We start from the raw sequence: 14,946 nt of genomic DNA, 5'->3' as shown, positions 1-14,946 counted from the left end.
CCTTACTCGGGAGAGCACCGGCCGATGGACCCCCAGCGAGGCGACATCTCACACTGGCCGATGTGTCGGGGAAGGCATGACAGCCAGGCAGCACTTACACCCACTGACTGCCCCTCTCTCACCTGCCTGCACGGTGTCCGAGAGGTCGTGCCCGGGGGTCGCGGTCCTGGGAAATTCCTTCAGTTTCCTAGCGCTGAGGTTCAACCCCCCAGAGTTGGCGGCTTCCTCCAGTGCGCGTTCCAGCCCCCGGTTCAAGGGTAGGTTGAAGCCCCCGCTGCTGCCGCCACTGCCTCCCGCAACCCCGCCGTTGGCTCCGGTTCCTCCGTGGTGCTGATGGTGGTGGTGGTGATGGTGGGGATGATGATGTGGGTGCAGAGTAGACACCGAGAGGGCAGGGACGAAAGATTGGGGTTCGCTTCCCGGAGTCGCCATCTTCTCCCGGGCCCCCACCCCCACCCCGCTCCGCCGCTGCAGCGGGGGGCGTCACAGCTTTACCCCGGGAAGGGGAGCCGGCACCAGGTGCCGAGTTCCTGCAGCGCTCCACCGAGAGATGCTGGGAGAAGGGGAGGACGGAGTGGCAGGCGCAGAACGAGGGGCTGACGAAGAGGCGGCAGTGGCAGCTTGGTCTCGAAGGTTTCCTGTCCTGGGGAAGCTAAGGACTGTAGCGGCGGCGGCGGCGGTGGCAGGCAGCGCGCATGTGTCTCCACCCTCCCCAGCGCCCTCCTCTCGGCCGCTCTCTCCCCTCCTCCCCCGACTGCTCTCTCCTCCTCTTTCGGGTGTCAGTTCAGCTCTGAGACTTCCTACGCGGCGATCCTGGCTGGCCCTGTCTGCTTGGCTGCTCTCTGCCTGCAATCTCGGTACTGGGAGGGGTGTGAGCGCCTGTGCAGGGGGTCATTTTCATTTGGACTCCGAACTCCACTTTCTTTTTGCTGCTCAGGTCGGGGGTCGGCGGTAGGGGACAAGAGATTTTAGAGGTCTAAGAAGATGGGGACCTGGCAATGAATGCGAATTGAAATGCAGTGAGGTCACGGGGAGGTGGGAGGTTATCTCAATTCTGCGAATTATTCTGGCTTTTTGACCCAGAGTTCCTCCGGAGACCGTTTTCCACTGCGCTGTTAAGCCAACAGGCAACCCCTGGCATTTGAGTTCATACAGTGAGCCAGGCTCTGGTCTAGGTAGTCTACATTATGTCATTAATCCAGGAGCCCCAAGAGCAGGAAAAAAAAGGTTTTTTCCAATCTACAGAGGAAATTAAGAAATTTGTGTAAGGTAACCCAGACACTCAAAGGTGGACCTGAATTCCAGCTTGCAGCCCTGAGTGTGTGATTGCCCTCCTGCCTGCATACTCCCAGGCACTACCAGGGGTAGGGAACTTTTTTTGTGCCAAGGGCCATTGGATATTTATAACATGACTCGGGGCCATACAAAATTATCAACTTAAAATTAGCCTGCTATATTTGGTCAAACATTTAATGAACTTATCCCTAATGCCTTGGCAAGGCCAGACCAAATGATTTCACCAGCCTCTGCCCCTATCCCCACCACCACCACCAGACATCCCCACCCCTGTAGGAAAAACAGATTTCCTGAGTGATGATAGAAAACTGCAGACCGAGAAAGGAAGGACTTTCAAAATGAATGTAGTTTTTATAGTGGACAGAATACATTGCCACATGAGGGAGAAGAGCTGCTTATGGCTGACTGAGCCCCAGAATTGGATGGTGCAAGGAGAGGTTAGAAAGCCAGTGGTCCCAGCAAGCCAATAACTCAGTTACAGGTTGAGTCTGTGCACAGATACATTAGTATTCTCCTGCATCTCCTTTTCCTCGGCCCCTGGGGCACAGAAACTGACATGTCTGCTTGCAAACAAATTCACGTTTGCTCAGATCAAGGCTGGCACACACAGACCAGCTAGAAGATTGATCAAGTCCCAGTCCTTTCTGAAGTTTCAGCTCCAACTCTCTAGGACAGTGATTTTTATTTTTATTTATTTATTTTTGCCTTATTAATCATTTATTATTAACCCCTTCCCCGCCAGAAACGTGTATACTCGTTTTCACAAAATGTTCTTTTTCAGTCGTCGACGAGTATACTAAGAAAATATGGTAAAAAAATATGGTTTATAGGAAGACCAGTTACAAACTGTTTTCATAACCAGCATCAAAAATACTATATAGGACCAAAATAAAAAAATTAGTAAAAGAAAGAAACGTTTTTAACAAAAAAATTGTTGGGGAAGGGGTTAAAAGAGAACGTAATGGAAAATATAAAACATTCTTCGCATTTAGGAAACTGTCCTTTCTCAATGAGTGAAGGTAGGCTCTGAGACTTGAGTATGCAGGAACAAATAAAGACAGTATTCTGGAAACTTTACGTGAGCTAAGGCTATGAATGCTGAGTTAGATAGGTTTGCTGGACTGTGGGTCTCTGTTTGTGAAACTGCACTGGGTATAGTTTTCCACCTTGAGTATCTTTGCTCCACTTTGAGTCACAGCTTTGCATGGGGGAGAAAAGACCTCACACATTTAGCCTCCAGCGGCGGACCTTGTTTTTTTCACCAGTAGTGTGGTGAAAAACCCTAGATCACCTTTTTGGATTCTTATTGCCCAAGTTACTAAGAATATTACCAGTGGCATACAGGGAGCTTAACCAATGAGTGGTCAGAAAGGTGTTTCCTCTGTAATACACACCAATCACCGGCTTAGCGTCCCCCGCCCCCCGCCCCAGGCCTGAGGCCTCTGGCCCAGGCATCAGGCTTGGGCAGGGGACCCCAGACCCCTCCGATTGCCAGCTCTGTCCCCCACCCAGGCCTGACGCCTCGGCCAGAGGCATCAACCCCCATCTCCCCCCAGTCACTAGCTCTGGGGCTTCTGTGGCTGACCTGTGGCCTGGGATGGCGGCTCCTGCTGGCGGCTGAGCTGTCCTGCCCTGCCTGCAGTATGCAAATTAGCCGCCATCTTTGTTGGCGGTTAATTTGCATATCATGCTGATTAGTCGATGGGAGGCGCAGCGAAGGTGTGGTCAATTAGCATGTTTGTCTATTCTTAGATAGGATATCACTTTAATTCTTTATTGTTTAAAGTATTACGTATAGTATTACATATGTCTCCTTTTTCCCCCATTGACCTCTCCCCAGCCACCCCCATCCCCCTAGTGTCTGTATCCATTGGTTTTGCTTATATGCATACATACAAATCCTTTGGTTAATCCTTTACCACCACCACCACCACCCCACCCCACCCTGCCTTCCCTCTGAAGTTTGACAGCCTGTTGGATGCTTCTCTGTCTCTGGACCTATTTTTGTTCACCAGTTTATGTAATTCATTATATTCAACAAATGAGTGAGATCATGAGATATTTATCTTCCTCTGACTGGCTTATTTCACTTTGCATAATGCTCCCTAGGTCCATCTATGCTGTTGCAAGGGGTAAAAGTTCTTTCTTTTTTACCGCAGCATAGTATTCCATTGTGTAGATATACCACAGGTTTTGAATCCACTCATCTGATGATGGGCACTTAGGCTGTTTCCAAATCTTAGCTGTTGTAAATTGTGCTGCTATGAACATAGGAGTGCATATGTCCTTTCTGATTGGTGTTTCTCATTTCTTGGGATATATTCCTAGAAGTGGGATTACTGGGTCAAATGGAAGTTCCATTTTTAACTGTTTAAGGAAACTCCATGCTGTCTTCCACAGGGCTGCACCAGTTTGCATTCCCATCGGCAGTGCACGAGGGTTCCTTTTTCTCCACATCCACGCCAGCACTTGTCGTTTGTTGATTTGTTGATGGTAGGCATTCTAATGTGTGTGAGATGATATCTCATTGTCATTTTGATTTGCATCTCTTGGATGATAGTGACTTTGAACATGTTTTCATATGTCTCTCGGCCTTCTGTATGTCCACTTTCAAAAAGTGTCTATTTAAGTCCTTTGCCCATTTTTTATTGAATTATTTATCTTCCTTTTTTTTAAAGATGTATGAGTTTCCTACCATACATGCCTCTAGGGCAGTGATTTTTAACTGGTGTGCCCTAAGAAGTTTTAAAACGTGCAATACCTGACTATTTAGTCAGAGGCACTGACCTTTTTTCCCTTAGATTATCAAGAATAATAATAATAAAAAAGACAACAGCCAGCATAACAATAGCTGTCTGTTATGAATGAATCAAAGTTACACCTATTTTTTTTGTCAGATTGGCAAAAAATATATTTTTTGGTGTGCCGCAGAATTTTAGTAATTAGTTTGTGTGCCATGAAATGAAAACGGTTGAAAAATCACTGCTCTGGGGTCTCTATTTTTGCTCTACACCCAAGGCTTGACTGTCACTGTAAGTTACTTGGCTAGTGGAAATAAAGATGTGGGTAAAGTAGAAAATGATACAACCCAGGGATTAGGGGAGCCTGTCTTTTAAGTGGTAATGCAGAAAGGTGATGGTCCAAGCAAAAGTCTGGAACTTGTGACTTCATGGACTTCGCGCTAAGGTATGGCATTATGTCTGTCACTTGCATTACTGTGTGCAAAGTTGCACTAGTTCCTGCAGGATTCTAGGCTGAGTGAAAGTCTAAACTCAGAGGAGACAAGCGCCACCTGCTGGTTTCCTCTTCTCGAACCTCCTCTCTCACCAACCCCTTTTTTTCACTCAACCAGGCTTGATGGTAATGATAATAATAACAAATGAAAGTTTACTTACATAACTTATAAGAACTAACCTACCTTCCCCTTTCTTTGCTGGTTTTTCCCCAAAAGGGAAGTGAGGAACAAAGAGAGACGGAAAAATTTTTCAAATGAAAACCTTCAGCTAAAGCCAGATGGTAGTTTTGTGAGCTGTTTGTAGGGTGTAGCTGAATATGTTTGTCAGACTGCAATTGTAGTTCAGACCACAAATTGTGGTGATGCATTATATAGGACATAATCATTTTTTAAAAAAAGACCACCAATTCTTTTTCAGAGGAAATGATGGAAGGTGAGTACAGGACTTGCATTTTAACGAATGTTCAGTTAAATACATTAGGTTCACCTAATCAATATAGCTTGATTTATGTTCTACAGATTACTAAAGAGTAAACTCCTTGAGGGAGGGAACTGTTCATCTTTGCAACTGCCTTCCCACGTTCCAAAATCTAGAGAAGTACTTTGTACACAATGGATATTAGTAATTGAGCATTGTACAGTAGACCAAGTATTCTACAGGTTGTCATTTTTTGCTATAACTTTCAAACGAGGTCCCTGAATAAAGGAGTTTTTCCTGAAAATGGAGGAGAATATTTGACCCTTGAAACTGATCTCAGTTATTTCTAAATATTCAAGCAATTCAACAAGCCATTTTTGTTGTTGTTTTGTTTCTTCACTTTTTTTTTCAATTAGGTGGACATCTCCGTTTTGTTCGATACCCTTTTTACTTCTTCTGAAAACAGTTCCCTCTTCTTGTTCCACCCTCCCTACTCTATACATATAGTCATCTGGGAGCAGTTGTGTTACATTGTCAAACTGGCTGTCTTGGTTGGTCCAGAAGTGGACTTCTAACAGATCACCCAGAGGATCCTGATGACGTTCAGACCTTAGATTCTGATGGTTCCTGACTCATATCTTTGCTTGCTATGAGATATCCAGTATATTTATGATACATTCTGATGTTTGCTTAAGTCAATTTTATTTGGTTTTCTGTCAGTGCAACCAAGAGTTCTAAATAACACATTCAATTTACCATATTTTGATCTTTATTCCCCCTTGTTTTCCTATATAGCCTCATTTTGGATATCCAAGAATCTTTTTTTGAAATTTTCTCACATTTATTTATTTATTTTTAAATCTTCATTGTTGAAAGTATGAAAGTATTACATATCCCCCTTTTTTTCCCCATTGACCCCTTCTAGCTCGCCCCCACCCGCTTCTACCCCAAGCCTTCACCATACCACTGTTTGTGTCCACCAAAGGCTTAGCGATCCTTATTTTTTACTGCTGCATAGTATTCTACGGTGTACATGTACCACAGCTTTTTTATCCACTCGTCTACTGATGGGCACTAGGCCTGTTGCCAGATCTTAGCTATTATAAATAGCACTGTTATGGACATAGGGGTGCATATGTTCTTCCTGATTGGTGTTTCAGGTTTCTTAGGCTATATTCCTAGAAGTGGGATCACTGTGTCAAATGGCAGTTCCATTTCTAATTTTTTGAGGAAACTCCACACTGATTTTCATAGTGGCTGTACCAGTCTGCATTTCCACCAGCAGTGTATTAGGGCTCATTTTTCTCTGCATCCTCACCAGCACTTACTTATTGATTTATTGAGGGCAGCCATTCTGACAGATGTGACATGATACTTCATTTTCATTTTAATTTGCATCTCTCAGATGATTAGTGACTTTCAGCATTTCTCCATATGTCTCAAAATTAATATTTTACAAACTATTTGGGTGATGGCAACAGATTATTTTTCATGCTTTATCTTTATACCTTTTAATCATTTCACAAAGTTAATGGAATTCAAATTGTGGAGAAAATAGAAATATTCTCAGCTTAAAATAGTGACAATTAGGAGAAAAGTAGATCCATTTCATCAACAAATGAAGACATTTTAGAAACCTTTTTTTCCCCCCCAAAAAATTCTTATGCTTAGGCCAGCTGGTGTAGCTCAATGGACTGAGCATCGCCCCATGGACCAGAAAGGTTTCAGGTTTGAATCCCGGTCAGGGCACATGTCCAGGTTGTGGGCTTGATCCCCATTAGAAGGCATGCAGGAGGCAGCTGATGGATGTGTCTCTGTCATCGATGTTCCTGTCTCTCTCTCCCTCTCCCTTCCTCTCTAAAATCAATAAAAATATAAAATAAAAAATTATTATTATCAGAAAAGATAATAAGACTCTACATTTAAGACCCAACTCTTTTAGTCTTGCCTAAACAATGGAGCTGTGGGCAAGCTTACAAGAACCTAACTTATTAAGAATGATAGACAGACTTGGGCATAGTTATTTAGCCCATAGTACCTTCTCAGAAAATCACTGAGAATTCACTGACCAACCAGAACTCAAAGCATTTGCTGAGAGGTGGGCATGGTCAGCTATGTTTGTCCTTCATGATCCTGACTGCCCCTCCAGCCACAGCTAATTGGACAAGAGGAGCTGACACAGGCCCATCATCCCAAGGCAGGTGAGTTCACCCATCCTGAAAATGTAAGCAAAAGCACACTGAGACCATAGTCAAATAACAACAGGCATTTGAACTCAAAGGCAGGCAGAATTCAAGGCTTATTCACATTTCACCTTGACATTCTCCAACTTCTCCACTTTAGTTTTCCCCTTTCCTAAAAAGGGAGCAAGAATATTCTGTTATTCCCTCCACATGCTTTCGGTACTGTATCTGTAAATATCAGTAAATACTTATCTGTAAATGATCAGGGTATGTAATATTCATTAACTTTTAAGTACATCAAGGGCAGAATGCAGGCCTTATTTTTTTAACCCACTGCTTAGAAGATTCAATTGATAAAGTTATCTGACTGAGGTATTTGTATACCATAAGGCAACTAGTAACACCAACATACGAGTGAATTTCCCAGATCATAATAATATTATCTAGGACATATTTAGGGAATTTTTCCATCATTCTATAACACTAATTTGAACCAGTTGATTAGTGACAAAATGACTTTGGAAAAAAGAAAAATTAGGACAATGTTTTTTTTTTATTGTTATTGTTTTTATATATTTTTATAGAGGGATTTTTAGAGGGAGGAAGAGAGAGGGATAGAGATAATTGGATGAGAGAAAGACTTCTCTTTCTCTGGATACCTTCTTATTCACTGTGAATGTTTTACTTGTGCCTCAATAATGCCTTTTTAAGCAATTAATTATTTTTAAAATACCAGTGAGGACATTGAGCGTGGATCAATAGTTATTTGTGAATTTCTGGTGAGTCATGAGGAAGATTTAAGTGATATAATACTCTACTGGATGAATTGGAAGTGAAGAAGCCAGAACATTGTTATAGTGATAAAATATGAGATAGCGGAGGACTTGGTTCACAGAGAGCTACAGGGCATGCAGAAAAATGGATGGATGAGAAATATTTGGAAGGAAGAGGCAACCGGGCTTCAGTATTCAACAAAAGTTGGCTGAGTGGCTTCGAAGTCATAGGCAATGTTGGGTGTTGGTGCTATCTCTGCCCTGTGGTCAAATCAAATGCCAGAGATAAGGGCAATGTGGGAAGTCCTGTTTTTGAGAGCACAGTTGCAGGACAGCTTATGATCATCCAGACTGCAAAGGTAAGAGGAAGGCAAGGGAATAGAAATAGTAAGTGTAAACTACTTACTTCCAAGGATTTGGAGGATAGGGGGAAGGAAAAAGGATTAAAAGGCGACCAAAAAATATGGCAAATAAAGCCAAGAAAAACTTGTTTAATGTTTAAGATAGAAAAGTTCTAGAAGATATGAAAGAAGAAGAGAAAGCCTGTGAGGAAGATTGGAATGCCCATAAGGAGAAAGTTGGAGTGAAGTTGGATGATTGGAGGTATGACTGGCAGGAAAAGGGAGGAATATTAGAAAAGGGTAGAATCCATGATAGATGGAAGGACTCAAATGCCTTCTCTGAGCAGGGAGTAAAAAAGTCCAAGAGACCTAAGTAAGAACATTAACGTGCCAAGTAGTAATTCAGACACCTTTAAGATTGTATGCTGCTTTTTTTCACAACAGGTTTGCCGCCAGAACACACCACCAAATCAAACCCAAAATGGGAAAGGAAGAGACTCATATCAACATAGTCATCATTGGACATGTAGATTCGGACAAGTCAACCACTACTGGCCATCTGATCTACAAATGTTGTGAGATCAATAAAAGAACCATCGAAAATTTTGAGAAAGAGGCTCCTAAAATGAGAAAGGCTTCTTCAAGCAAGCCTAGGTCTTGGATAAACTGAAAGCTGAACGTGAGTGTGGTGTCACCATTGATATCTCCCTGTGGAAATTCGAGACCTGTGACTATTTTGTGAGCATCATTGATTCCCCAGGACACAGAGTCTTTATCAAAAACATAATTCAGTCACATCTCAGTCTGACTGTTCTGTCCTGGTTGTTGCTGCTGGTGTTGGTGAATTTGAAGCAGGCATCTCCAAGAATGGGTAGATCCATGAATATGCCCTTCTGGCCTACACACTGGGTGTGAAACAACTGATTGTTGGTGTTAACAAAATGGATTTCACTGAGCTGCCCTATAGCCAGAAGAGATACAAGGAAATTGTTAAAGAAGTCAGCAACTACATTAAGAAAATTGGCTGTGACCCTAACACAATAGCATTCATGCCAATTTCTGGTTGGAATGATGAGAACATGCTAGAGCCAAGTGCTAACATGCTTTGGGTGGGAAGTCACCTGTAAAGATGGCAATGTCAGTGGAACCACGCTGCTTGAATTGCATCCTACCACCATCTCGTCCAACTGACAGGCCCCTGCATCTGGCCCTCCAGGATGTCTACAAAATTGGTGATATTGGTACTGTCCCTGTGGGCTTAGGGAAGACTGGCGTTCTCAAACCTGACATGGAGGTCACCTTTCTCCAGTAAACATTACAACGCAAGTAAATTCTGTTGAAATGCACCATGAAGCTTTGAGTGAAGCTCTTCCTGGGGGCAATATGGGCTTCAATGTTAAGAACATGTCTGTCAAAGATGTTTGTCGTGGCAATGTAGCTGGTGACAGCAAAAATGATCCACCAATGGAAGCAGCTGGCTTCATAGCTCAGGTGATTATCCTAAGCATCTAGGCCAAATCAGTGCTGGATAGGCACCTGTGCTGCATTGTCACGTGGCTCATATTGGTTGCAAATTTTCTGAGCTGAAGAAGATTAATCGCCGTTCTGGGAAAAAGCTGGAAGATGGCCCTAAGTGTTTGAAATCTGGTGATGCTGCCATCGTCAATATGGTTCCTGGCAATGCCATGTGTACTGAGAGCTCTCTGACTGCCCTCTGGGCTGTTTTGCTGTTTGTGATATGAGACAGACAGTTATGGACAAGAAGGCAACTGGAGCTGGCAGTCACCAAGTCTGCCCAGAAGGCTCAGAAGGCTAAATGAATATTATCCCCAGTATCTGCCACGCCAGACTTAATAGTGGTGGACGAATGCTCTCAGAACTGTTTGTCTCAATTGGCCATTTAAGTTGAATAGTAAGAGATGGTTAATGATTACAATGCATCATAAAACCTTCAGAAGGAAAGGAGAATGTTTTGTGGACCATTTGTTTTTTGGGGTTTTTTTTTTTGGTGTATTATTAGTTTTTAAAATCAATACTTCTTAATGGAAATGACTTGACCAAAATTCTATCACAGAATTCTGAGATCCATTCAAACAAAGTTTAATGAGAAGAAAAAAAGATGGTATGCTGAAGGGTTAAGAATCTAAAGGTATACCATCTGCTGAGAGTAGAACTGGAGGTAGGATGTGGGGAGATTATGAACAACATTTCTAAAAAAAAACAAAAAAACTCCATTGTAATTAGAAATATTCCATCTTTGACTTTCAGCCCTAACTAGCAAATTAACTGATCACTGAAATCTAGATTCTGCCTACAACTGATGTTTTTCCTCTTGGGTATGTCTATTTGTTTATACTCCGATGGATTTGCAAAATCCAACATGTCTAAAAACATATAGCTTGGTGTTTAAGATTTAAAAAAATAAACTTGCTCCTAATAAAAGACCAGTCCTCTCCTAATAACTCTCTGTAGACAAGGCCCCATCTCGGAGTTTGTTCATAGCAGGCCATGCCCTCAGCTAGGGAGGCCTCAGGAATCTTGTCCAACTTCCTCATTCTTCAGGTTGGGAAACTGAAATAAATGCATGAAGGTGAATTACCCAATGTTAATCAGCTGGCCAGAATGAGGACTAGACTCAGGTCTCCATTTCCTATCGTGTTCTCCTTGTCCCTCATGAGAACAGAGATTACCAACTATGCCACTACCTGCCATGTTTGGACATCTATTCCTGTCCTTCCATCAATGTAATTCATTTGCTTTTTGCCTGGGTATGACTTTATTAAAGGGAGATCATCTAGGATGCTCACCTACAGGGATACTATTGGGTAAGGACTCTCATGGGGGAGAGTCCAAGGTACCTGAGATGGCCTAGCTACTTATCTCTGGAACAGGACAGACAGGATGCCCTGTGCCAGTGGAGGGGTGATGTAAGTACGCAAAGACCAGGCAAAATCCAAGGCTATGATTATTCAGGATCTGTTCTGCTGTGATTAGAAAGGTTGGGCTTCCTTGGCCTCCATACCAGTGGCTACAAAATATTCTGGGGGTTGCAGATCCTTTCAGGTTCTTTGGCAAGAGATACACCCTCTTCCCAGAAAAAAAAAATGAATGTTAAATCCTACACACACTAAATTGTATATAATTTCAAAGGCATTAGAAATGCTCTGAACCTTCAAGGGCTGGTCAAGCATCATCTAATCAATTCTGACTTTGAACAAACCTTCCTATTGAAAAAAGCTCAAGAGAAGTAATTTTTTCCATGAGACTATCTCAGAAATATTGTTTTATATACAGCAAGTTTTTCTTCTCCCAAACCCCTGATACTTTCCTTGGGCCCAGAGGGAATCGTGTGGCATTGGAACTGTCTTCCATTATATAAGGAGAGTTGAAGGCTAGCTGAGGTCATGCTGATGGTGAAGATTCCTCTATGCTGACCATGGGCCCCTGTATTTAACACTAAATTCCTCTCCAGGCTTCCATAGCCACACACCAGCTTTGATTCACCCCCAGCCTGTCCCAATCTCCTCCCACAGGCCAGGTTAGATTATTCATGTGTGTTCAGGCCCTTTCCAGTGTTTCTACCATCTGACTAATGATGGGGCACCATATTTCAGCAACAGGATATGGGCACCCACTGACAGGTTGGTGCAAGATCTGCCCTCATGAAAACCAGGGCTTACCAGAATGTGGCTCACTCCTCAGTGACACAGGCATCTCTTTTGCATGAGTCTACAATTAGAAGACAAATGACTGGGGTTCCTCCCACTGTGGGCTGAGTTTGTGGAAAGTGGCATACATATGTGTTTGAGTTACCTTTAAGCCATCCCTCACCTTCCATTTACCTGGCAACTTAGAGCAGTTTGAGTTGTTTCACATGTACGTGCAGATATTGTTTAACTAAACAACCCATTACTCCTACAAAGTTAACAGACCAGGATGCAAAAGCTTTATTATATATTAAACAGATTTTCACCCAACACTATTCCCAAGGGGTTCCAGATTACTCAGGTCACTCAGTGAATTATGACTGAGAGGAAAAGCATGTTTGAAGCCTGATATTAAAAAACAAACAACAGCAACAACAAAACCCACAAACTAGATATCTGTAACACAATAAGTCTTCACACTTCATTAGATGGGAAACTGGTAAGCATACAGGTTACCTAGTATGATTGGCACTTCTGTGTATCAACTGGAGACATAAAGATGCATATTCCCCAGACAATGGATTGTAACTTCATGATCAGAATCACATGTTTTTGAAGTCTTCGCTACCGGTTAGGTTACACTCTTCTCCACTGGCTGTTTCTAATTATATGTACCTCTTTCTGTACACAGGAATGTTTGGTTCCAGAAAGCTGCCTTAAGCAATATCTACTTTGCTTTATCATGCCTGAAAATCCATGATCATCTAAGTTTAAACTTTTCTAAAAATGAGGCCAGGCTTTTATTCACTTTCCCCCTTAAACTTCATTTTCAAATTAAAAAATAATTTGATTGCAAATAAGATATTAAATGCAGGGCTTTTAGTAATTAGTTGTTTTCTTAGTCATTAGCTATAGAATCAGTAGGCAAACAAATATGTGTTCAGCATTTATTAGCCAAACTTGCCTAAGAGAAAAAGCCAGAGGGCTGTTGTACGTACATGGAGAGAAGTGAGAACAACAGTGATAATTTGGCATTAACTTAAAATTTATTTTTGCAAGTTGTAATTTAAGTGCAAATTTGCAACCATTGACCTTTTATTTTTTCTTCAAAAGAGTAAATCAGTAAACTTTTATAATCTGATTAATAAAATCAAAGTTCAGGGAATAATGTGCATAGTAACTACTGTGCTAATTGGATTTCTTGAAGGCCAAGGTCATTGAAATACTGTATGTCACAGAAAAATAACTGAACTGAAAATGAGGATACAGCCCTATTCCTAGCAAGGCTGCCAGTCAGCTGTGCTACTATAGCCAAGTCATTTAATTTTCTTGGAACTCAGTTTCCACATCTGTCAAATAAGGAGAGTGAAGAGTGTTTGCCTAAGATCTTCTTTCTCTGAAATCTCATGACTCTCAAAATTACAGCTTAATCAATAATTTCAACTTTCTGTTCTACCAAAAGTATTTTGACTCTACTTTCACCCAGGGAAAGATGCATCTCTAAAGTGTCCCTGTAAAGTCAGAGTAGGATAAAACTATTAATGGCTACTAAAGAGCCTGAGGCTTGTGAGTGTTACAGGATGGGAGGGGGCCTTGTCCCCATGGGTTGCTGGTGGCAATGGAGTTCTAGGGTACCACTGGAATAAGTATTTCTTCAGGCCCCAGTGGGAGAATGAGATATGGTAGAAAGTTTTATTTCTGTGGAATTATACCTCTGGGTATCCAAAGTCCCATTTCCCGTAGTCCAATCATAGAAGAAGTATAGCTGGGGCTTCAGCAGAGCTAAAATCAGGGCCAGTGTCCAGAGTTTTCTTTCCATGTCAGAGCAGAGTTCAATCCAGCCTCAGGCTAGCTTCACTTGTGTTTCCCAATGCAGTCCATTAGTCTATTGCATGTGGGGTCTGCATGGCTGTGGGCCAAACAGATGAAAGCAGTAAAGCCAAGTGCAAGCCAGATGCCAAGAGATGGAGAACTCCTTTATTTAGAGCAGGGGTCCTCAAACTATGGCCCACGGGCCACATGCAAATACAAATATTGTATTTGTTCCTGTTTGTTTTTTTACTTCAAAATAAGATATGTGCAGTGTGCATAGGAATTTGTTCATAGTTGTTGTTTTTTAAACTATAGTCCGGCCCTCCAACGGTCTGCGGGACAGTGAACTGGCCCCCTGTTTAAAAAGTTTGAGGACCCCTGATTTAGAGAATTATGTATACCAAATTTTTCAAGTGCTTGCAGTGGCCACACCCATTCTGATCAATGATCTCTGTACCCAGGTGTAATTGACAGACAACTACCTTCCCTATGTCACCCCAACTTTACTGTGCATGCATCTATTTTTCCTTTGTTGTATTCTTTCCTCCAATGTTTTGCAGAGAATAGACCAGTGGTTCCTGGGTAATGGCAAAGCTGCAGCTTCCTGGTGAAACTGAACAAATGACATACCTATAATATCTGGCCTTCCCTTTGTTCCTTTTCTATTATTAACAACTCGCTAATTACAATGTTACCAATAGGAGAAACTAGTATCTTGAATATACCACAAAACATGTAATAATCTGTCATACGATTAGTTGTGTGAAGGACTGCCAGCAAGTTCAGTCCTAAAATTCTTCTTAATGAGGATACAATTGTATATTTCCCTTCTAATACTACTTTGTTTCTACTGTCAGAAAGCAGAGAAACTTAATTTTTCAGGAAAAGAGAAAAAAATTCAGAGGGAAATGAGAAATGCAGTAGCAATATTGGAAAAGGAACTGAGAGAAAGACCATTTCAACCATCAGTCTCAAATGGTAGCTAGTCAGCCAAGTGAGTTTAGAAAAAGTCCAGATGATCAGAGTTTTCACACTGCTCGATATGCTGATGTTGCAAACACCTAAGTTACGCAAAAAAAAAAAACCATGATGATGAAATAACACTAACATTGTTTGTGACTACATTGATGCACATAAAAAATACATTCTGCTAAAATATAGTTTTTTAAGGGTACAATTATGATGGTCATCCTATCTAATAAAAGAGAAACATGGTAATTAGCGTACGACCGCTACCCTTC

General features: G+C 42.0%; 1 protein-coding gene and 1 pseudogene across 4 annotated transcripts in view; one reads left to right on the top strand and one right to left on the bottom strand.

The window, feature by feature from the left end:
• LRCH1 (leucine-rich repeats and calponin homology (CH) domain containing 1) overlaps positions 1–676 on the bottom strand; it is a 259,641-nt gene extending 258,965 nt beyond the window's left edge. For 2 of the 4 annotated variants that reach the window (XM_006774187.2, XM_006774189.2), the window contains exon 1: positions 123–673. In XM_006774187.2, the coding sequence (XP_006774250.1) occupies positions 123–432 (310 nt within the window). In that variant the 5' untranslated portion in view covers positions 433–673. Of the gene's footprint in view, positions 1–122 lie in introns of all 4 variants that reach the window. The other 2 variants (XM_006774186.2, XM_006774188.2) reach the window with 2 other exon arrangements.
• Positions 677–784: 108 nt separating this feature from the next.
• Positions 785–10,465, top strand: LOC102761830 (annotated as a pseudogene).
• Positions 10,466–14,946: the final 4,481 nt, after the last annotated feature.

The sequence above is a fragment of the Myotis davidii genome, unplaced genomic scaffold (genome assembly GCF_000327345.1).
Source record: "Myotis davidii unplaced genomic scaffold, ASM32734v1 scaffold888, whole genome shotgun sequence".
Lineage (NCBI taxonomy): Eukaryota > Metazoa > Chordata > Mammalia > Chiroptera > Vespertilionidae > Myotis > Myotis davidii.
Note: the sequence above shows the minus strand (reverse complement) of the source record. Positions and strands in the feature narration are given on the sequence as shown.